The 24095-nt window shown below is 36.6% G+C and overlaps 1 protein-coding gene across 8 annotated transcripts in view; it reads right to left on the bottom strand.

Annotated features, from left to right (window-relative positions):
• Positions 1–24095, bottom strand: part of TCF4 (transcription factor 4) — a 344189-nt gene that overhangs the window by 219867 nt on the left and 100227 nt on the right. For all 8 annotated transcript variants that reach the window (XM_025048142.1, XM_015590849.2, XM_015590847.2 and 5 more), the window contains 2 exons: positions 5850–5911; positions 2901–2997 (listed from right to left, as the gene is read on the bottom strand). In XM_025048142.1, coding sequence (XP_024903910.1) covers positions 2901–2997; positions 5850–5911 — 159 coding nt within the window. The remainder of the gene's footprint in view (positions 1–2900; positions 2998–5849; positions 5912–24095) is intronic.

The raw sequence follows: 24095 nt of genomic DNA on the forward strand, positions 1-24095 counted from the left end.
CACTTATTTCTGTAGCAGACGCCTAATTTAGTTACAGGCCTGATTGATTTGACAATAGAGAATCTGGTCCAATAAAGTGGCTGATTTATTCCTGATGCTATAGCTTTTACTCTAATGTGACATCACAGTAGAATTAAGTCGTTGACATGTAAAGAAATTCTTTGTAATCTTAATGAAAACTAAAGATTCTGAGAGTGGATACTGGAATATTGTCAAAACTTAAAGTCTAATTCTCTCTTTTTGTAGAATGAGAAACTCCACAAAGATCGTGATACAGAATATGGATTTGGACACAAAAAACAGTTTAGGATATAACATATATTCTATGAGTTTAAACTGTTTGCTGTACTAATGGGTTTTATTTTGTCTTTGTCTCCCTTTGTAAATTGGTTGTCTTTAATTTCTTGAAAATGAGCTATCTTCTCTTTGTAAGGATGCAGCAGAACTTTTGAGATCACTCATCTCAAAAGTGGTTTCATTTTAAATAAACAACAGCTTGAAAAAAAAAATCAATAAGAATCTTTGTTCCCAAATCTAGCCTTGAGATACTCAAGCCAATCAAGAAGGCGTTTGGGATGTGAGAAATTATAAGGGTGGGACGAGTTTTTAATGCAGCATCATAGTTGGTTCTCAAAAAATATTTTGAAAAAATTCTTCTCCAAACTAAAAATGCAAGGTATTTCAGAGTTGTTTAAATGTCTTTTTCTCCCTTTTTCCTTTCTTGCACACTGCGCCGTGCCCTCTCACTCCGAGGGCGACTTCCCTGACCCCAGTCTGACACTGCACCGTTAATGTCAGATAAACCATTTAGCCCAAACACAATTCTTTTCTGTGCAAAAATCTGCTTGAGGTGGAAAATGTAGCAGTTTGTAAACAATAAAGAGCCATGTTTTAGACCAGACAGCTTATCTAACAGAGAAGCCCTTTCATGGGAACAGTGGGTGGGAGCCTCGGGCCATAGCAGCATTTCCTATCACAATGCAGGAGACGGTCTTGGCCTCCATATTTAAGGGTTTAATGGGAAGGAGGGCAGACGGGATAAAAGAACACAGCTGACATCGACTTTCAGCTTAAACAACAACTAAGTGAAAAGAACTCTCTCCCCTAAAGCTCTAGACACTCAGCCTACTTATATTATTTTAAATACTATTTGGACTGAAAAACAAATTTGGTTTGTAAAACAGTTCCCCATGAGGACACATGAACAAGAGGAATGATTTAACATTTTGTATTGTTTTGTGTGTTCTGTGATATTAACTTATCAAGTTGTTCTTTAGGAAAACTTTTTTTTTTTATGTATATAACAAACTTCTAAATAGTAGTAGTAATTTATTCTATTTTACTTTAGCTCATTAGAGGATAGTTTTAGAATTTTCTAAGGAAGTTCTTTAATATACTCTCTTTAGGTGCAACTTAAGATTTTTTTTTTCAAATTAATTTTTATTCTATTTTATGATGTTGGGTGAGGATGAATAGAGAAGTGATGGCATTAGAATTTAAAATTATTACTAGTCATTGACGAGCCTGAAATTGTTCCTTAAATTTTGAGTCGATAAATATATTTAGTCATTGGCATCTGTAAATCCTGAAAACAGGAAACGTGCTGCACTTTTCTGTAGACAACCGATGAAAAACTGAGATTCTCATTTTAGCTATCAAGTTAACACATAAATATGAAATTTACCATTTTAAAGTTAACAAAGCACAAATATAAGAACAGTCTATCATCAAAGACAACTTTGTACTTCTCAAAGTTGGGATGACACTTAAACACACAAACATATGATATTACCCAGTAAAAATAAATTGCTAACATTTCTCTGCTTTGTCTATTTTGGGTTAAATGCCTGAAATTCCTTGAGATCGATTTAATGGTGATTTTTTTTGGCGGGGGGGAAGAAAAAGACTGAGGTTCAAGGACTATCTCTACACCTTAAGTAACAAGTATAATTCCAAGGCTTAAAAATCAGGATGTTTTTTAGAAGCATTTGCAATTATGGTTTCAAAATTATATAATTACAGCTGTGTGTTTTCTTTGGAGTCCAACAGCTTACAACAAGAAATTTAACTTCATATATTGATGATTTTGTAATACAATTTGGCTAAGTTCAGAGATATACTAATATTGTTAAAAACTCACATTTACTAAAACAAAGATCTTTTTTTTTTTCAATCGAAAGTAAGGCAACCAGCTTCTGAGATCTTTTAAGCCATTATGAATTATCTTTTCATTGCTCAGGTTATTGCTATTAAACAAACATCCTACAGGGTATCAAAGCAGAAAACTATGCTAAGAATACCAGCAGGAAGGGCATGCTGGCCATTTGCAGACTGTCTCAAACTTCACACAGCTCGCTTCCGGCGAAGTAGGATGTCTAGTGCACTAAAAAGTTCACGCCTTAGTAAATACATGACCAGATTTTACAGTTCAACTTGAACACACCACTGCTTGACTTACACACACTACCCCTATTATTAAAGGATTTTCTATGATATCTTTTAATAAAAATTCACAGCTAATACTATATTTCATTGCCACCTGGCAGTCCAATGATATTTTATTTTAAATATTCACCACTTTCACTTTATCGACTTTAACTTAGAAAACTAGTGTTGCAATGCTGAAATTACACAAAGTGCTTTTTACCTAAGGGAGACAAAATTTTCATGGAGATTTTGTATCACTGGGACTCTGTAATCCCGCATGATTGTAAAACTTAGTCCTTCATACACCATTACCAAGCACACTATCAATATTTTCCTGTAATTGAAAATTACTATAGTGAACTGACCAAAGATCCAAGTTCCTAAAAACAGAACATCTGTCTGGGCTAGTGTTCTCCCTTCCACTGTAAAACGTATTCATGAAGAAAATCAAAGTAATTTAAAATTCATCTTACTTTGTATTCTGGAATTGACAAAAGGTGGAGAGAGATTGTCATGTGACCCAAGGTCCCTGTTGGTCATGTGGTCATAGGGAGTCCCATCTCCATAGTTCTGTAAATAAAATACAGCATGTTTCAATTTTACGTGAAAATAAAAATCAGCACATAAATATGCTCCCACTATTGAGACCTTTCTGATCCAAAGAAACTGGAGTCCACCATTCTGACTCACGAACCTCATTGTAAGGAACCTGCATCTTCACAAGCACATTGGGTAAGAGAGGGCTCTAGTGTCTGCAGAGTTCAAATTTTCCACATAATTACTGTGAAATCTAGGGAATAGTAATTATAGAATCAATTGCATGAAATTGTTGACATGATTAAATGAAATAATACATGTAAAACACCTGATAAAATATATTGCAAATATTAAAAGTCTTTATTTTGATAAGCCAAAATTATTAAAAAGAAACAAAAACAGAAAGCAAAGTTGTGCTATAAAGGAAAATTATCCATAGCCTGTAATGAATTACTTTTGGAAGACCAAAGTAGAGCTCTTTAAACAACATTTGGTTTTTAGGATATTGAAATTTCACTGTTTTGTTATAGTCATTATTGTGGTTGTAGGAGAATTGGATCATTCCATAAGTAATTAACATATAGAATGTTAAAATTATTATAATATGACTCTGAATGATCACCAAAACTTTAGCATAAATTAGTACTTCAGGATTTAGAGAAAGTGTGCCACAAAAAAATTATTTTTAAAGCAGGCATAATTTTTGGCAGAAATTTGTCATTATTATGATTAACTCATTGTTTTAATGGGAATTTAAAATTAATGTTTTTAAACAGCCTAATCACTTATTTTTAATGGAGGAATTTGATGACATATAGAAAAGAAAATCATCTATATCAGTCTACTAAGGTGCATTAAGTAACTAAAAAAAAAAAAAAACTCATCTGCTCAGCTGGTTGCACTGCCCATAAAGACTAACTCAAATTTACTCAGAGGTGTCAGTCGGCATGCTAGCCAAAGGGCAGAATCTGCCTGCACAAAAAAGGCGGATGCTGCATGAAAAATGAAAATGCACATCACCTCACTAGAGAATAACTGGACTCCTTAAAGTTCCAAACAACCTCATTTCAACTAATTTTCCTCATTTATAAAAATTAGTTTGAATGATACTGTAATCTAATGCTGTCAACATGTCAGTATGTTGAAAGAAGTCACACTTTAAATACCTAGCATGGGTTTTAAACTCGCTCATTCCATACCCAGCAGGCACTGCATAATACTAATTATTATTTATTAAGTGTCTTCATCCTAAAGAGTATACCAAAAGCTTAATTTACATTATCTAATTTAAACCTCAGCACAGTACTGCAAGGTAGCTGAGAGCATCACCACTTTAAGATGAGAGAAGAGAGACTTGGCATGACAGTACAGGTACAAGTCAACCACAGTAATCTGTCTCATCCAAACTCTCTGGATTTAGAAAACATAAATTGCAAATATCGATTCAAAAATTATTCACCACCATATTCCCTGAAAAAAAAGTGGCAGGACAATTAATGAAAACTAAATAAAAGTCAGAATGATCCTAAATGGACCTCGTTCTCAGAAATATAATTAAAAGTACTATGTGTATTAAACTGAGAAATCACAAGAAATTAAGTAAGTCTGAATGAACTAAACAATAGAGGGAAGTGCTCTCATCTCCAACACTTGCTGTCAGGGGAATGGATTTATTTCTGCAAATGCAGACTGTAACATGAGGAGGAGGAAAGATTTCCTCAACCTATCCATATAACGCATTAGAATGTCAAACTCGACAGCTGGTGCAGGGCTCAACAAAGTTACTGGTAAGCTTAGAGATCCTGCTATACTCTGAAGACTAGAGCGAGAACCACAAGGCCAAAGGACAGGTGGAAATGGGTGACTGTGGCTCGCTGAAATGTCCTCATTTTGACAGCTTGATTACCTTTCTTGCCTCTTATGCCAAAATAGAGACCTCCCCCCACGCTAAATTTATGTGAACACTTAAAGAGTAAAATGTTACCCTCCCTACAGAATGCTTTATCTATATAGCTGGTTGGTTGAGGTGCAGATGTTTGTTTAGCTATGTGCTCTATTTTTAATTTGGGGTATTACATGTATATTATAAAAGCAGACATGGATTTTAGAGGGCCTAGAAATGATTCAACTGAAGGAAGACAGATTATATATCAAATCACACATATTTAAGTTGTTGGAAGGAACATAAAAGATCCTCTGGTTCTACTTCGTCATCTTACAAATTAGGAAAATGAAGATCAAAGAGGTGAAATGACATGCCCAAGGTCATATACATACAAGAACACATATTGTCTAACAACCCCACTCTACCTCATTCTATGGTCTTCCCATTACACCCAAACTAATAACCGAATCATAGAGGAAAACCATGAAAGGAGTGGCAAAATGCTGAGACCAAATAAATGAATGAACCCGACTGGTGACCAAATACACTACTGATGGAATAATATGTTTACAAAGTGAAATCAACTGATATATATTATATAGATTATACTGGTAGGCTAGAATTTCATACTATGTCTCTAGAATTATTCAGTAGTCTATTTATACCAATACATTACAGAGATACTAGGATTTTTTCCAAAGTGTGACATCTACAACAAATAATTTTCTATAATACTACATCAATAACTGGCAACATAAGGCCAAATATTTAATAAAGGATTTTTCTTTTGGTTAGCAGAAGTGGAACAGGTGTCAAATTCAATAATAGCATCCAATAAGAGAATGAAAAATAAATTCCAAACACAAGCTGATCCTCATTAAATTTAGTATGCATATATATCCGTGCAATTGTGTGTGTTCGTTAGAGAAACTCACCTTCAGTTTGTCAATTTACATATGTGGGATGTCTGGTTGTGGAAGAAATGATTAGATATACTTACCCTGGACGGGCTTGGATGTCCTCCATTCCCCCAGGACCCTGAGCTACTTCTGTCTTCTACATCTAGGGACAAGAGAAAGTTCTTTAGGCTTTCTTGCAATAATTCTTTCTTTTTGTATATGCATTTTTAAATTAATGTTTCAAATTAATCTCCTGTTGCCTTTAATTAAGAATCAGGCACGGGGCTACTACGATGATAGTGACTTCTGACCCATCTACTTAAATTAACTCATTTAAATTCATAGCAGAAATGAACTGGACCCTCAGGAACTAGAGGTATGAACATAAAAATTACTTCCATCTTTCACATCTTTCATAGTGTTTCATAGCATCAACTTTTATAGACATGAAACTGCACTTAAAGTTTTATTTAAATCTTCTGAACAAAATAAATGTAAAACTACACTATCACAACCTTAACACACACAAAAAAAGTTAAATTCAGGTAAATATTCATACTTACATTGGCAGGACCCATGCCAAAATACTCTAAAACTCAAAAGCCCCTCTCCCCCCGCAAAAATTCGGTTGTCTATTTCCACCAGTACAAAGATATTACGATTTTGTTTTCGAGGGTTTTTAAGACAACATTGTCTCAGATTTTTAATTTTTTTAAAATAGATTTGACCACCTGGCCCACAGTTTTTAATCTGGGCATTGAGCTATGGAAATTACAGTCGTTAAAGCAATGTTTTATTTTGCTAAATAATGGTGAAGAGACCGACATGAACTACGGAAAAGTTGGAATTCTAAATCCTATAGCAGCAAAGTTCTAATGCTGACTAGATTACTAAACGCTCAGTTAGTGCTTCAAGTGGCAAATACTCAGGATGGAGGATGTAACAGCTAAGTTATCATTTTAAGTGCTTAAAACATAAAAGTGTTTTAAAGATCAGTCACTCTATATTTAGAAACAGCTTTGAGATCTTTGATGAAAGGCCCTTTATAAGTATAAAAAGTTTTACTGTTCTATTATTTTGATCACGGTTGATAACAGACGGCCATCACAAACTTCCTCTGACAGAACTGGAGGAGGAGGTGTGAAACACTGGGTCAGCAGACATAATCCCATTTATTGTATTTCCTAACATTTCAGTGATACTGTTTATTCTCTTACTGCACTACTGTCATTCCTTTTATTACTGCTGTTTTATCATCAGCAGAAATAATCATAGTATAATTAATTGATTGATTTTGGGGTACAGTAGGGTACATGGCATTTGAGCATTTTAGAATATCTGAAGAGATGGAATAGCAACAACAATAAAAAAACAACTATTGTCACTAAACTTGAATTCTTCCTGTTTTTAAACTAATTATTTTGGTTCCTTTTTTTTTTTTTTTTTTGGTGCTTCAGAAGGTACTGCAACTGCAAACAGATGTCTCCTGTGGACAGCTAAAATCAGGAACAATAAGCTTTAAGGAACGTCAAGAAAGCACTGGGGAGTCATCTAATAGGGAGAGAAAGTGCAATACCTTCCCCGAATTTGCTGTTCAACAGCCCAGCCTCCTGGCCTATCTGGTATGTGCTGACTGAGGTACACAGAGAAGAATCCTCTCAATTCTCACATGAATAAGTTTTGTTGCCTACATGGTTCTCTTCATCCTTAACCAAAAATCTAATATTTCGGGGGGGAGGGGGGGAGAGTCTAAGTGACCAGATCTCTCAAACACTGCAGGTTTTCAGAAGTTTGATGCCCCTTGATTCCTTTTCACCTGAAACAGCCAGCTTGGATTAATTGGAGGGATTTCTACTCTTCAATTTGGCCAAAAAATAATGCAGGAATGGAGTTGAATCCCTATCTTTACCATAAGATGTCATATTATTTGGACGTATTTTATCTTTTCACATTTCAAAGAGGGTTTTGAACATGAAAAGTAGGCAGAGACACGGAGGAAAGTAATGTCAGGACAGTGGTTCTCCACCAGGGGCAATTTTGGCCTCCAGGGGACATTTGGCAAAGTCTGGAGACATTTTGAGTTGTCACAGCTTGGGGGGAAAGGGGCGCTGCTGGCATCTAGTGGGTGGAAACCAGGGATGCTGCTAAACATCCTGTTCATACACGACACAGTCCCCAACAACAAAAAATGTTCTGGCCCCAAATGTCAACTGTGCCAGGACTGAGAATCCCTGTGCTAGAGGAAAAATCATATTAAAGAGCAAAAAGAAAGAACGAGTTGGAGAACAGACAAACTAGAATTTGATTTATAATTCAGTACGAACTCTTACTAAATACAAAGTGACTTATGCATTTTAACCCAGACCTGAGCTGGAATGTTTCGAGAGACCCGCGTATACATCTTCTGTCCACAAAATAAAGTAAAAATGACTGTCAACCAAGCAGCCTGCTAATTAGCAGGCAGATAAAACACATCAAAACTTGAGTATTCCCAACTGGGCAATTTCAAAAGTGAGCAATCCACTAATTAAAAATGCTGGAAGTCTAGCTTTTCCAAAACAGGTTAAATACTGGTTGGGTTCCTTTACAAATAGATTCTCAACCAATCAAATCTGACTGCTCTTTTGCCATCCATTCCCATTTCCACCTTTCTCATTTCCTGACCGCATGCTGCTGTGCCTTCCTCCCTCTTACTGCTCTCTTTTTAACTGGCTTTTCCATCCTTTGGCCTCCTGCTCGATCTAGAAGGTAAGGCCAGATCTCTAGCTCTCCCAAACCTAATAGAATAATCATATGATTTCTGATTACATTTTATCTTTGAAAAAAATATCTGTATAACTGGTGCTCATTCATCCAAGCAAGCACACACAAGGCTATAGAATGGATATCTGTAACTCATAATACATATAAACATGTTACTTTTATTTATTTCCATCTTCTCCCCCACTGAGCTTTATCAGATCTGCCAGTTAGCATGCATTTCCTCAACAACTGTTCCAGCACATCTCAAAATGCATCTGACAACCACCCCACATCTGAGTCACCTGGCATGCTCATTTCAAAAAAATCAGCATCTTTAGGGTCCACTGCAGACTTAGTGAGTTTTGCTCGTTGGAGATGGGGCCAAGGGAAAAAAAAAAAAAAAAACAAAACTGTTTTTATCCAGGTTCCCAAGTAATTTTCATGTACATAGGAGTTTGAGATACAGCAGCCTGCTCTATCGGGAACACAAGACAAGATGCATGCCCCTCACCACAGCAGTTGCCCATCTCACTCTCTATCTTAAAATCTCTGCCTGGGTTTCCAGTTTCAGAAGCATTCAAAACACGCTCCCATCACATCTATTTCCCAATGGTTCTTGCCCAGACTCACTTTTTATGTTAATGCTAAACATGGCCCTCACTCGGTCAGTCCTTACTCCCTACTGCTGTACCTGAACACTGCACACACTTTGATGTATCTCCATGTTTTCGTATCTCTATTCCCTTTGCCTGAACTGTTCTTCATCTCTCAAAAAATAACTAATATTTAGTGAGCTTAAATATGTGTTACACTATACGCTAAGCACTTTGATGCACTAACAGTATCCCCATTTTATAGAAATGAAAAAACTGAGGCTTCAATGGGATAGAAAACTCCCCCAAGGTGACAATAAATGGCAGAGCTGGCCAACAAAGGTATTGCTCCTGCTAAAAGCCAGTGAGTGGTCTCCTCCACTACATACATGTCCCCATGGTAAGAACTTCAGATCTCTCCTTGACCAGTTCAAATATGACCTCCGGTCACTTCTCCCCAGGCAGAGTGAATGTATTTATTTGGGAGTTTATGCCCATTCTTGTGTCCACAAAAGATTACAGAATTATATACAACATAAAAAGGAAATATTTGAAGAAATCAGGAGATTAGAAAAGTAGGAGAACAATAACATTCTTATGAGCTTATCAAAATGCACATTGTGATGGACTAGAGAAGATAAAAATTCTACTGAATGAGAAAAGCAGAGTGAAACAAAATTCACAGTTAGCATGGGATAAAAAAACAAACTGTTCAGGAAATCTATTAAGGTCGCATAGTAATAAATGAAAACCTGCCAAGGATAGCAGCAGTCTGAATATTTAGTTCTTGAGCCTTTCCCTTGTTCCGTTGCCACCCTCTATCCAAGATGAGGATCAATAACAGAAAGACAATAACCTAGGCAGCAGGAGGGAAAGGGAAAAAGCAAGTGGATGACAGAAAGTATTCTTCCACGAGACTGAAATGCACTTGATTGTTCAAGATTTTTCTTATTTATTTTACCCAAAACTAGGACAAACATGGTAATTTTCATGGGAATGGTAGTTCCTTTAGGAGACAGCCTGACAATCCACAAATTTTCATTTTATTTCAGTAGTTCTGTATAAGCCCCCTCTAAAATGTCTGACGTTTCAGCACCGAAACACCAAAGCAGGGTGTGGGTAGAATTAGAACCAAATACTCCACTCAGAGAAAAGATATTAAGACATAATTTTTAATCTCTATGATTTCCCATCCACATTCATTAATCTTATCATTTGATTACTCAAATTTCTACTTTGCTTATATGGACCAGGAGATCAAAACAATCAGACCAGACAAATATCAGAAAATAGAGCACTGCAGGAATTGAGATAGAGACCTGGTTTTTAGTAGCAACTCTGTATTAACCAGCTCTATGGTCTGAGCCAGTTCCAGGCCTCTCTGAATCCATTTTTGTCAACTGTAAAAAAGGGGTTAGATTTCCATCTATACTTGGATGTCACACACACTCACACACACACCCCCACACACACAAAGTTTAAAATGATGGATAAAACAATTTTAATCTTCTTATAATACCAATGAGCTGACTAGAGAGTGAGAATTATCAAGCCAAAATCAAAGTGAAAGCTGGAACCCAGGGAGGAAGAAAAGACATTTTTGCCCTGAGGACATCTGCCAACCTAGAAAATGTAATGGCCTCTTGGGTCTAAGAGAACAGAAGTGAAAACCCAGGACCCACCCAAAGTAAGCATCTAACAGGAAATAAGAGGATAATAGGATTCCAACTTCAAGGAGTTATTATTAAAGTCAGTAAGTTAATTAATACTTGCTAAATAAACACTTAGGGCAGTACCTGGCCCACAGCAAATACTCAGTAATCAATATCTGCCATGAGAATCTAATTTACTAATACTGCCCAAATCTAAGGTAAGTAAACCATATAAATATGTAAAATTGTGATCTATTTGAGGAAAGCTGAGTCTCACTTTTTAATGACTACCAGTTCTGCTAAACAGGTGAGAGACTTTCAAATATTCTCCTGGACTTTAGAAATAACCAATACGTGTAAGTAAACAAACCTCACCTTCTCCATGAACCTCTACAGCACAATCACAGTGGGAATTCAGTAAGCATTAGATTTGTTTCATGACTTAATTTACCTTTAGAATATCCCCTTTCTATCTCGCCATTTCAACATATTTCTGTATGTTCTATAAATGATACACGATCACAAGTTATGTATGCTGAACAATGGCCCAACTCTAGAACACAGACTAAGTATTGTGTAGGTTTAAGCTTGATTGGAAATAAACAAGTGTGAGAGTTACCGAACTCTGAAGATTTGGGGTAATTAGCATTATGTGTTGATTCTTTCCATTTCCATACATCACGCCCAGATCATGCCAAATACTCAAAGCCCTAGAGTTTCATGAAGCCAGAAAACAACCAAAAGGGCGTTCTGCATTGCTCTAAGAGTCTACAAAATCCTGCTCTTCTAAGAAATATATTGATTTCCCGATGAAAGCTTCTACACAATCAGAGTGCACTGGGGGATTGAGGTGAAGCTTTTCCTGGAAAGATAATCACTCTGAAACATGCTGAAGTCTACACTGTCTTAAATCTTTCGCTCTACAACAGGCACTATTAAATATCCTCCATGTCATCATGAAGACTCACAGACTGCATACATCTGTGGCTCCTACTAATTTCCTAGTCCAGGAAGAACCCTTGGCTGAGCCCTCCACACAAACTGAGATGGCATATGCTCTCCGTCAGTGCCAGATGAATTTAGAGTTCAAAATATTTCATCAGCAAAGAGCGTTAAGGATGTGCACATTTTCATTAGCAGCCATCACAATAAGAGCTTTAAGTGGAGTAATCTGAAGTCAAATTTGAGTTCTAAGATAGAAGAAGGAAGAGTTGAGGCATTTCAAATATTGATAGACAATGCCCACAAAACCATGATCACCTCTTTTTGTTTCTATAAGAAACAAGATATCTTCATAATGAGTGACCTGAGCAGTGAATGATGAGAAACTTCTAGCCGTTCTCCAATTGAGTGAGCAAAAGATGAGGGTTGTGGCAGTGCATCCCATCAAATTCTAAGATCCTTCAAATACAAAGAACAGGGACCTGGGCCTTCCATTTTCATATCATTGTGGTCAACACTAGCCTTCTCAGCACTAACAGATTTCCTTATCAAGCAAACCTGAAAACTCAGAGGTTAAGTACAAGATGTCCTTATAATTTATGTAAGAAAGGGTAAAATGTGGACATACTAAGGGAAAAAGTATAGTGCGAAAACTTGTTCAGAGGGGAGTGATTTCAATATTTTAGCCTTTATTCACCTCCAACTTAAACTTCCATTAATGCGCCCTTTAGAAAAGGGGTCCCCAACTTCTGGGCAGTGGACCGGTACCGGTCCGTGGCCTGTTAGGAACCAGGCCACACAGCAGGAGGTGAGCGTCAGTCAAGCAAGCAAAGCCCCATCCGTATTTGCAGCTGCTCAGCTCCACCTATAAGGCATTAAACTCTCATAGGAGCACCAGTCCCTGGTGTCAAAAACGTTGGGGATCGCTGCTTTAGAAAACCATTTAAAATAGTACCATTTTCCTTAAGTTCAAAATAAACTATTTTTCAAAAATGTACACTAAGTAATCTCAGATATTTAAAATACGGAGTTAATTGCATTTTTCAGTGCTATAAAACGAGAAAAGAAATTTAGATAATATGAAAGTAACTAAATAAAATGCATAACTATTTTGTTCTAAAAATGCCAGTAGTATTCCTTATTCTGAAACTCAGAAATCTTCTTGAAACTCAAGGTGAGTAGAGTAATATTATAAAACTTAGACAAAGGTAACCTTGAAGTCTTTATGTCAATCTACATACTTTGGAAATATCAATGACAATCTAACTTGAATAATCTAACCTGAAATATGGAGACCTGGGTGTTATTTAGTGTCCCTGCATTTCAAATTTGTGAAACGAACCAGCAAGGGACTTCCTCTTAAAGAGGAGTCAGTCTGTTCTGGATTTCATCTTTCTAAGCAAGAGCCCAGAAACAAGAGCCATGAACAACTGAGGCAAGAGTACAATAACGTGAATTCTACATGCCTCCTCTGACTTTCTGAAATGTAAATGATCTAAAAGCACTTAATAAAAATCAGTCTTACAACGATAATGTTGGGGAGGGGGAATTTATTTCAAAATCAGTTGAGAATAACAATTAGAAGTAAGCTGTCATAGACTTTGAAACACAATCTAACTCCAATATTACATAGATAACCTTCAAGTATCTAAATTAAAAGTGAATATAATTTGGGAAAATGTTTAACTAGGTGCTTGGTACCTCTTAAAGCTGTGTTTTCAAATATATATCACAAAATGTGAGAAATAAAAAGCAGGTACTTCAGAAAATAAAACATTAAAGAACAAAGGTATAAATTTTAAAATGTTTCATTTCATAATAGAACAGAATATATCTCTGCTAACATGTACATGTATTTTTCAACTGAAACATGTAATTTTTATGTTGTAAAATCCATTATACTATAATGACTTAAGATATACAAATTGATATTTAAAAATGCCTATTTGATAAATAATTTATTACATTTATTCCAATAGAGAGACAAAAGGAGCCAAGATGAAATATATAACAATTTTATCTTTTCTTCTTTTTTCCCCCTAGAACTCTGTTCTCCCTAGGGTACCATTTGTGAGGCTCTGGGAAAGGGCTGCTGGCTTAATTGAAATATTTGTAGGCTATAATTGCTCTGCATAACCACAATGGTCCACTTTTCCCAAATGGCATCCATTCCTCTTGCTTTCTTCTTTTTCTTCTCTTTCCTTTTATACTTTAACAAAGTCTGTGTCTCTTGTTTTTCCTTGTCTCACCTCATCTCCTATTCTTGATGCTTGACAAATATTGATGAAGCCAAATAGTTTTAAATGTTCAAATATCTTTCCTAAAATCCAGTTTTCTAGCACGGTCCCTCTTGCTTACAATAATCACTCCCATAAACTGATTTTCATTTTATCCTTTCAACATCCCAATCTTCCACCTATGTTTAATGCTGCAGCCTCTGACCTGGCAATGACAAACAATCAATCTTCCATGTTATCTTTAGGGGTCATGTCTTAGTTTTTAGGCCAATTTTCTTTGTATTTAGACTTAAATGTGCAAACCACACTATATTACTCTGCAAAACATCAATGAGAAGGGTTAATTAAGTAACACTGACAGATAAATCCATTTCTTTTGCAGTAATCAAATCAAAGCAGGTTGACATAACACAGGAACTTAATACAGTTATTCCCTTGTAATTGGAAAAAGGCCCTTTACTTCTCATTAAAGCAATCTTCTGGGTATTGGCATAATAAGAAGGCTCAGAGCTTTAATACTGCCCTATAAAAGTCTCAAGATACAGACTCCTTAAACAAACAAGCCAGATTATCTAATTCCTTGATCACAGCAGAACATGTAGTTCCTACTGTTTTAAACTACTAATTCTTTATCTCTGTTGCAATTAAAAAGAGGTAAATCAGTATCAAACACATACAATGAAAATCTGTAAAAATGCCTAAACTGTTTACAATTTATAAATCTATCTCCACATGTATTTGAAGGGAAGTAGTCCATTAAAAATGAATGTGAAATACTTTACAAATGTGAAAGTGTAATAGCTTGGATGAGGGGAGAAATCTCTTTATTTTTACTTAATAAGCTCAACACAATGTGTTTTGCCTAAATACACAGTATGCTATTCAACCACACAATACAACTTTGATCATCAGAATTGTGAGAGAATGGAATTTGAAGAACATTTAATCTTTGTGACATATAAAGAACAGTAAGTCACCTGGTCAACTCAGACTAGACTGAAACTCACAAAGAATACAACATTGTACCAAGTTCACATCCCCAAACTAAACAAAGTCAATTTTCACTCTTTCACTCCAAGTTTGAGGGAGTTTCTGCTACTTATCCAGTGGCACCGGATCAATCTCAAAATGATTCTAGCAACTCTTTCTTAAACAATAACATGTAATCTAGGCTTGTGATTCCCAAATGTGGCTAACCATCAAAATCCTCCATGAACTTCAAAATATACATATATTTTTAAATTTTTCCCGTGTTTCTTTACCTTTTTTATTCTAAAAAGTTTATAATTACAATGCTGTTAAAACTATGTAATCGGTTGTGTCTCAACCATTTGCGAGTAGGTTGTATCAGTCATGTCTTTTTATCCCTTAGTACTTCTGTGTGCATTTCTCAACAATGAAAACAGTATAGTTATGAAAATCAGCAAATCTACAATTGATACACTTTTATCTAATCCACAGTCCATGAATTACAACTGATCTCAAGTGTAATAAAAATTTAACCAAGCTCACAAAAAAAAAAAGAAATGCAGGATTACTCACCGCATTTAATCAGCATATCTCTTTCATATATTTTAATCAGTAATAGTTCCTCAGTCTTCTTTTCTTTTTGTAATATTGGTGTTTTTGAATAATACAGGCCAGTTATTTATAGAATGTTTCTTAATTCGATTTTATCTGATGCTTCTTCATGGTTATATTCAGGTGGATACAATACTACAAGAGCTGCCTTGTGTCTTTCCCAGGATATCACAGGCAGAGAGAGCCACATGATGGCATGTGGTCTGCTCCCTGCATTTGTTATGCTAATTTCATCACCTGGTCAAAGTATTGTGGGAATTCTCCACTGTTTAATTACAGCTTTTCCCTGTACAGCTAAATCAGCAATCTATAGAGAAATACTCTAAAACCATTACAACTAATTTTTAATTATATTCTTATTGAAAAAAATTAAAACACAAAAGTGTATAAAGTAAAAAGTGAAAATTCCCTCAACATCCACTCCCCCCCAACTTCATATCATTGATAACTCTTAATAGTTTCCCAGGCAGCCTTAAAGATCCTCTGGTCTGTGATCAACTGGTTTTTAAAACCATAGAAATGTAGGGCAATAAATACAAAACTAGACTGAAATTCCTGTTTTATTTGAATTAGTTAAGAAATATTCCTCAATTGTTTATTTATGCACTAGTGACACCTCAATGAATAAAATTATTAGTGCTAAGAGTGGGGAGGACAGTGACTAGAATAAATAAAGACATATTATACTATTAACTTTGAAGAATTCAGCCAAGATAAAGACAATATTGAGCAACCTACTTATAAATCAATGCAATGCATAAAGCCAGGTTAGATACTCCATCCCAGAGTCAACGCTGCCCTGAATGGCTGTCCCTTGCCTCTTTGCACCACATTCTACAGACCACTGTGTGAAAAAGGAGATCCACCATAGCAAGAGCACTTGCCAATTAAAATCAAGTAGAAAGAGAAGTACGCTTATGACAGACAAAAAAAAAATCTAGTGTGGATTTCGTAAACTGGCAAAAAGGAAAATAAAAGTGGATAACAGACCTAAAAAGTTTTTAAAGTGGGAAGAAAATTGACATCTTAAAAAGAATATGTTCCCACATTTAGAGATCAGGTATACACATGAACGAGCAACAGTCAAAAAGTGAGGGAGAAAGCTTGAGCACACAAAAGACTGTGATCGGAACTTGGCCATTTGATAGAACGCATGCATACTGAGTGAGTTAACTTATTGTCATCAATGTGAGGTAGAAATAGTCCCTTTAACCCTTGGATGAAGCCCATGTCATTTATAAACTGAACATTGCTGGTAGATTTCAACTCTGACTTACAAATGCTTAGAAAATTTTCCCGACAACTCCATTTCAGCCAAGTGGCTGGCAGACAGTGGCAAAAGTTTTTCTTTGTTGGTCTCATAAGTAACCAGAGAATTCTTTCTGGTGACCTAAAGGATTTTACATTTTATCTCATGATAATGTAACCATACTTTTGTATTATGCTTTCTGCTTTCCAACATGTTGTTTTTTATATATATATTCATCCCCTTTTTAAATGATTTACCTGGAATCACTGAAAGTATGAAATTGAGATCAAAAGAAGTTGCATATTTAAGTATAAGCAGACTAACATCATTTTTCTAAAGCATGAAAACAAAAAAATCAAAAAAAGAAATTGGTAGTTATCTCATATACAAGACGCCATTTCATTCTCCTCTTTAATTTAAAGGTAACATAAAACATGCTAAAGTTCATTAGCATACTTGCAAAAATAGGAAAGTGAGATAGTATTATAAGGGCTGAGTTTTCATATCTAGCAATATGCATTTTTAAATCATATCAGCAATGCAAACAGAATTGCTGATCTCCCCTCTATACTTCCCCGTATTCATACAGCACCATTTCACCAACATGACACAAGTTTTGCATTGGCTTGAGAAAGGCCCAGGATATAGCGATATAGTTGGTCTGGTCTATGACAGAAATGGACTGTAGCTTTAATCATGCTGCTACTCTTACTTTCACTTTCAAGTGCTTTAAAACACTCTCAAAACTGAGGCAGTCCAAAAACATCTACACTAATTTACTAGTCTAGCTTTTGAGGGTAGAAACTAAAAACACATTAGAAAGAATCAACTGGTATTTTCTTAAGCTTAAATCCATCAAATTCATGGAAATAAGCATTTTGTTCTTTTAGTAGCTCTGCAACTTGGATGTAGCCTGCCTTTGGCCCTTCTGATAACCAACGGATTACTGGTCAGAAAGAGATGAGCTGCTATGATGTACCGGTCTTACTAATTCACTAAGTAGAATGGAAAAAAGCTGTAGCTCTTCTTCAGGAATGGCAGAAATGTCCTTAGTTTGAAAGGAGATAGACGCAAAGACCTGAAGAATGACAATAACCAGGCATCTTGAGAGAAAACAAGAAGCAGAGAAGGGGTTCAGGGGAAGCCAGAGCTGTCAGTAGAGAATAATGATTTATCTGATGAGATTAGCAGAAAGTTTGATTAGAAAAGATGCCTTCTTCACATAGCAAAGATTGCAATACTACTTTAAGATGTAGGAGAAAACAGTGCCTGCCAAGTGTGGTCTGTAACAGCACTGGCTAGCCATGAGTGATACAGTGGGAAAATAGCCACTAAGCCAGATTTTATTTGATTTGTACTGATGATTTTTATTAGAATACATGGATCATTGCTTCAACCTTTCCATGTAAAACCAAATCAAATTCAAAAACTCACACATCAGTCACCTAACCTTATGTCATTCCGTCTGCTTTACTAAAGTTGAGCCACATTTCAGCTGATCTGTCCTCGATAAATCATTCAGCTACTCAAAACTGTTGCGCCAAATTCTGGGATACAAGTGGTACACAAAAGAAACCACTAAATCTGCAGTTACAAATAAGAAAGCCAAAGAAAAGAAATACTGCAAGCCTCATACATACAGAATGATATCAAAGCAACACATAGTCAATGCAAAACAGGATAAAACGAATTCTTTTTGTAGCATCAAATGTATTGTAATTTATCTTTCAAAAGGCCCACCCACCACTCAGCTTCTTTTTCTCACTTTAATTCAAGGCACCATGCAAGACTCTGCAAAGTGGTTGCTCTGAAACCACAGAAAAGTTCACAATTATATTGAAAAAGGAGATCTATTCAGTTTTACAAATAATTGGTTTTATAAATTAAAAACATTATAATCTTTAAGGTAAAAATTTAAAATATTAAATAATACATTAGTGAAAACCTTCTATACTATTTATAAAAACCGCTTCATTAAAAGAAATGAAATTAATTACATGAAACATGGCAATGAGTTTCCAAAGAAAAAGTATTGATATCCTACTTCCTACTGTTTTTTACCTCATCCTTTCTGTGTTAGCATTTTTCCTTTCTTTCCAAGCAACATGTCTGATTTCAGTTTAAAACTATAAGCAGCTATAATTATTATTTGAATATCCATTTCTAGTCAACTCACTTCCATCTTCATGATTTCCTTTAGTCTCCCTTTAGTCTTCCATCTTCGTGATTTCCTTTAGTCTCCCATTAACTTCTCTTCACAGAACGTAAACAATTTTCTCAGTTAAAGGCCATCAGTAGGCCTCAATCACAATGTCTTCTAGAGACTGAGGGTGTACCACATGGTACTGCCTTAGTTGAAAACCCAGTGCTTCTGAAAACTAGTAGTCACCAACCTTTCAGCTCTCTGGTGAAACCCTCTATGGTTAAAATAAGACTATGTTTGCACTCGTCTCCACTTCCACCCCGACCAACTGCAAAACCACACAGGAATTCTAAATTTCCCACCCTCCTTTGAAGCAGGGTGGGATCATGCGACTAAGATTTGGCCAACAGAAAATGAGAGGAAGTAATGTTTGCCTTTTCCAAGCCTGACCTCTAAAACTTCCCATGGAATCCTCCATATACTTTCTTTTTCCTCTGTGTTCAGCCCGATACAGAGATTTTAAGGAACCCCCGAGGCCATGGGGGAGGACCAAGCTAAGGCATGAAAGAAACCAGACCTGAAGGACTACAGGCAACAGAGCCCACCCCACAGGTCTTGTGCACCAGAGGGAAATAACCCTTTGTGGTGTTAACTAAAGTTTAGAGGTTGTTTGTTCCAGTAATTAGCATACCCTGACTAATGCATCCTCCAAAACAGACTTCTGCAGATTTTGGCACTATGATTCTATCTTCCAAGCAAAGCAAATATACGCAGTTAGAACTGGCACTAATATTGTGAGGCAGAGAAATTGGTCTTTGAACTATCCTTCTCTCCCTTTCGGACTTGTTTTCCCCTCTTAGCATTTCCTCCCTCTGAGCACCAAATGTTCTCAGGCTGCTCAGTCTCAGATGTCTCAAGAAAATAAACACAACACATTCATTAGCCATTCTTTCTTCAACCATTATCTTGTAACCAAGAGTGGTGAGCTGCTGGCTACTAGTGTAATTTTGGAGAAATTCTTTAACATCTCAGATTCTACGTATCTTCATCTGTAAAATGGGAATGATTACGTCCACCCTCCAATACTGCTGTGATGATTAGAGATAATTTAGAAAAAACGTCACCATACAACCTGGAACACATAAGTATAATTCCTACTTTTATGATGATTACTGTTGTTATGATAGCATAATATCTGACACCAAAAAGGATTTAAAAAGGATTTATTTTATATAAAATAGGGCTCTTCCTCTCTGAAATACATAACCTAGATTGGCAGGCATAGATAAAAAGAAGTATTTGATTACTAAAAACAATAAGAAAGAAATGTTATGGAATTTTAGAGAAAGGAGTGTGTTACACTGGCTAGAGTCACTATTTTGGGGATACTGGCAATTTAGAGTATAGAAAGGAGAAAGAAAGCAGTGGGATCCTGGTGAGATGTACTGGCACGTAGATCAAGGTAATTTTAGGTACAGTCTAATTAAAAATTCCCTCATCTAGAGAATGTACTGGCCCAGACAGTGGAAAATCCAGACTTAAAGCAGGTGTTAGGGTTGACACATCCAGTGGATCCACAATACTAGCAAAGACAAAGGCTCCTTCTATCCTTCCACTGTGCCATCTCCATGTCACCTTCGCCCTAAAGCTGGAATCCATCATGGCCATGGGATTTCTGGAACAACTTGCTTCCTCACTCCTCTGCTTACCTGGAGACAGTTGAGGTTACAAAAGAGCAAAATTCCTCTTGAATTATGCCTTGACTGAGACCATCATGGAACCAATCTCTAAAGCCAGGAAAAATGTGCATGGAGTTGCAAAGATGTGGATAACCCAAATTAAAAACCACCGTGAGGGGACAGAATTACCCTGACTGGTGTAGTCCAATCACAGCTGTCCCCTGGAGATATAGTAATCCCAAACAAACTACAAAGTTACCACACACTGGGGAAGGAGCAGAGTATACATTAGTGAGACAACCAGTAGGAGATAGAGCCTCAGGTGCCATTAGTGTATGAGCATACAGTATGCATTTTATAGGCAAAGAGGGCTTTGTGAATGGACATGCAAATCCCATCATGCCACTCCGTACTTCAAATAATTAAAAGTCTTCTGACTGGTGTCATCAGGATAAGGGCAAAGTTCTTAATTACAGACCTCAGGGCCATCATGGTGATCACACGCACCTCATTTTCTCTCCTCCAGTCCCGCGTCCTGACAATGCTCATGCACACCGCTGGCTCTCCTGCCGCAGGACTTGCACACATTTCCTCCTACAGCACACGCTCTGACTCACTCCCACCACTCCACTTCGCTGCGTGGCCTGTTTCACTCCCATGTCGACTATCGGCTGCATCGCCACTTCCTAGGGGGACACCTTCCTGTTCTCCTAGTCAGGTGTCCTGTCCTTCTCCTTCTTGGGCTTGTCGCAGATTGAATTTTGCATTTTTATGATTGTCAAGTGATTCTTTTCTGCCCCCTGAACACTAGGCTGCATGAAGACGAGAACTGTGTCTTGTTTGCTGTCCACCCTACCCCCAGTGCTCAGCATGGTGCTGGACAAGAAAGAAGGACTCGGTACCATCTCAGTTGAATGGCTGGGCCATCAGCTTCTCAAATGGGCTATGTGCACAGGAAAATATCAAAAACGCTAACAGAATTCCTAAAGTTACAAAACATTTTGCAGAGCTCCTATGACTTTGAGAAAGATAACCTAATACAATGAAAATTCATATTTCACTCTACTAACTAAAGAAATTTAACCACAGGTATACCACAAAGATTAGCTTAATATGTTACATACAACACATCTTTCTCCATAATTTAAATAATAGTTTGTTTCACAAAAATACAAGTATGGATTAGGATTTAGCTGGAAACCTGCAAATCAGAAACCTTAACACATTGAAACACTTGCCAGTCACATGATGAGATAGGAGTTAATATACAAATCTGAAGCTCAGTGATTTCTATAGGAAAAATAATGCAGTAAAACAGTCAGACTTCATGTATGTTTTATCCCCTGAGAGAAATAATCTCTTATATGGCCATTGTAAAGGGAAACATTTGCCTCTTTATGTTCACTTTGATATGCACCCTAGTGATCTGATACATATTATATAATCATTGACCTCAGGACGGAGGAGAAAAACAACTGTTACTTCTACAGTAAAACAGCTTCCTGCGATCTGGGTTAGGCACTCTGTGTCCGTTATTTACACAGCAGTTAGAGCTCAACAGTTTTTGAAAACCTTCCCATTAACATTTCCCCACTGATGAACAAGAGTATCATTAATATTTAAAGTTCTGCTTCAAGTATAATAACACCACGGTCACAACAATAAATACCCTACAGCAGTTTACTGCTTTCGAATTTCAAAACACTTTCACACACAGTATTTCATCTTTCCTGACAACTATACATATCGGAGAAATGCAGGTGGTGGTTCAAGTCTTCAAAAAAAGGTATTGGAAGAGCTGGGGGGAGAACTCATAATTTCTCCTCTTAACCTCTTTCCAAACTGACTCTCAACCATTTTCTAATGCCATAAAAGAGACGTTACATCCTCAGAAGTTTTGGAAGGCCAAATTTGGACAAAGGATGTGCTCTGAAGAAAAAGTTAACTTTCACCTCACAAATCACTCAGAATCCCAGGTTCCTAATTATCGGAACTTTTCCTTTGGGTTAAATATGCCCCATAGGAAAACTACTGTTTAAATTAATGCTGACTCTGAGAACTTTTTAAAATTCATTTTGATGTACTCTTCCCCCCTTTATACCTACACAGAAACATAGAGAAGAGTTTTAAATAGAAGGTACATATGAAAAGGCGATGATATGCATTACTTTATAATGCATACTTTATACTTTATATTATTTTCAGGCATTACTTTATACCTGAAAATTCTCAAAGATAAGAATACACAACCAAGCCAGTTAACAATTAACCCACCAGTGAAGAAAAGTGCTAAGGTAAATGACCGACAGCCCAGGCAAACTCTACAACATCAGTACAAGTTGCTAAAACTCACCTTTCTCCTGACTGTGCGTGACAGTATGGTCCAGAATTAAACTGACAGGAAGTAGTGGAAAGCAGTCCCCATGTGGACAGAAATTCTATTATAAATTTCACTTACATAGATTTAAGCACATGAATGTTTCCCATTTGTCATGGTAGAGAAAATAACATAGATGTAGTTGGATTATAAAAATATGACCGTTGTTTCTTCTACTTTACTCAGAACACTAGTTTATTAGGAGATGCAGTGATACTATTAGTTCCCTCTATCCAATATCCATTCCGTCTTCTTCCTTCATAATATACCTGTGGAGTGGGAAGGGGGGACACTGGAATGTTGCTGTTGTTGTTTGTCTGTTTTCACCCAGCTACCCACCTCCAAGTGGAGCAGGAGGAGGTGACTTCATCTCTAGTTTCAGGCGCAAACACAGAGTACTGCTGCCAATCACCACTCTTGCCTTCCCTTAGCCAGGGACAGGTTTAAAAATGACCAGAGACACTAAGGACTATCTGCCACTGGGTTCCTGGGAAAGGTCTCCTGGTTCTAAGGAAAGAGACGAATTAGAAGATGATTTTTATCTTCTCCGGACATTTTCCTGTTTGGGCATGATGAATAGAACTACAGCAGTAATCTCCTTGTCATTCCTAGGATGAAGCCAGTATGCAGAGGTGGGAAAATATCAGAGGTTTTAGAACAGTTGCATAAAGTAGTACATTTCCTCATGTCTAAACCAATTTTAGTCAGGATTTTCTTTTGTTACAGCTAAGAATATCCTAAAAGAAACAGTAGATCTCCCTCTCTGCCACCCTAGAAATAGGCTTATGAACTTAATGATCATTAAGGTTCTTCAACAATAAATACCAACTCTGGATACATCTGGACTTCACCTACTGAAAGACCATCATCTTCTAGTCATCTGAAGCCTCACAGAGGCATCATTTTCAAGAAATACACCAATTATATACCCTATAATTCTCCATTTAATTCTTCTCTGCTATGCATATTTATCTTCTCTCTCACCTCTCCTATCCCCTGTGGCCCTCTTTCAAATATCAATTAGCCAGCAAATACTTAATGAGCACTTAGCACCAGTAAAGCTAATGGCTGCAAAAGGTACCCAGAGAGTATCTTCTCCTTGATTTAACAGTATCAGTCTTACACACAGGCTACATACATGGCCTGAGCACT

The sequence above is a fragment of the Pteropus alecto genome, unplaced genomic scaffold, assembly GCF_000325575.1.
Source record: "Pteropus alecto unplaced genomic scaffold, ASM32557v1 scaffold14, whole genome shotgun sequence".
Classification (NCBI taxonomy): domain Eukaryota; kingdom Metazoa; phylum Chordata; class Mammalia; order Chiroptera; family Pteropodidae; genus Pteropus; species Pteropus alecto.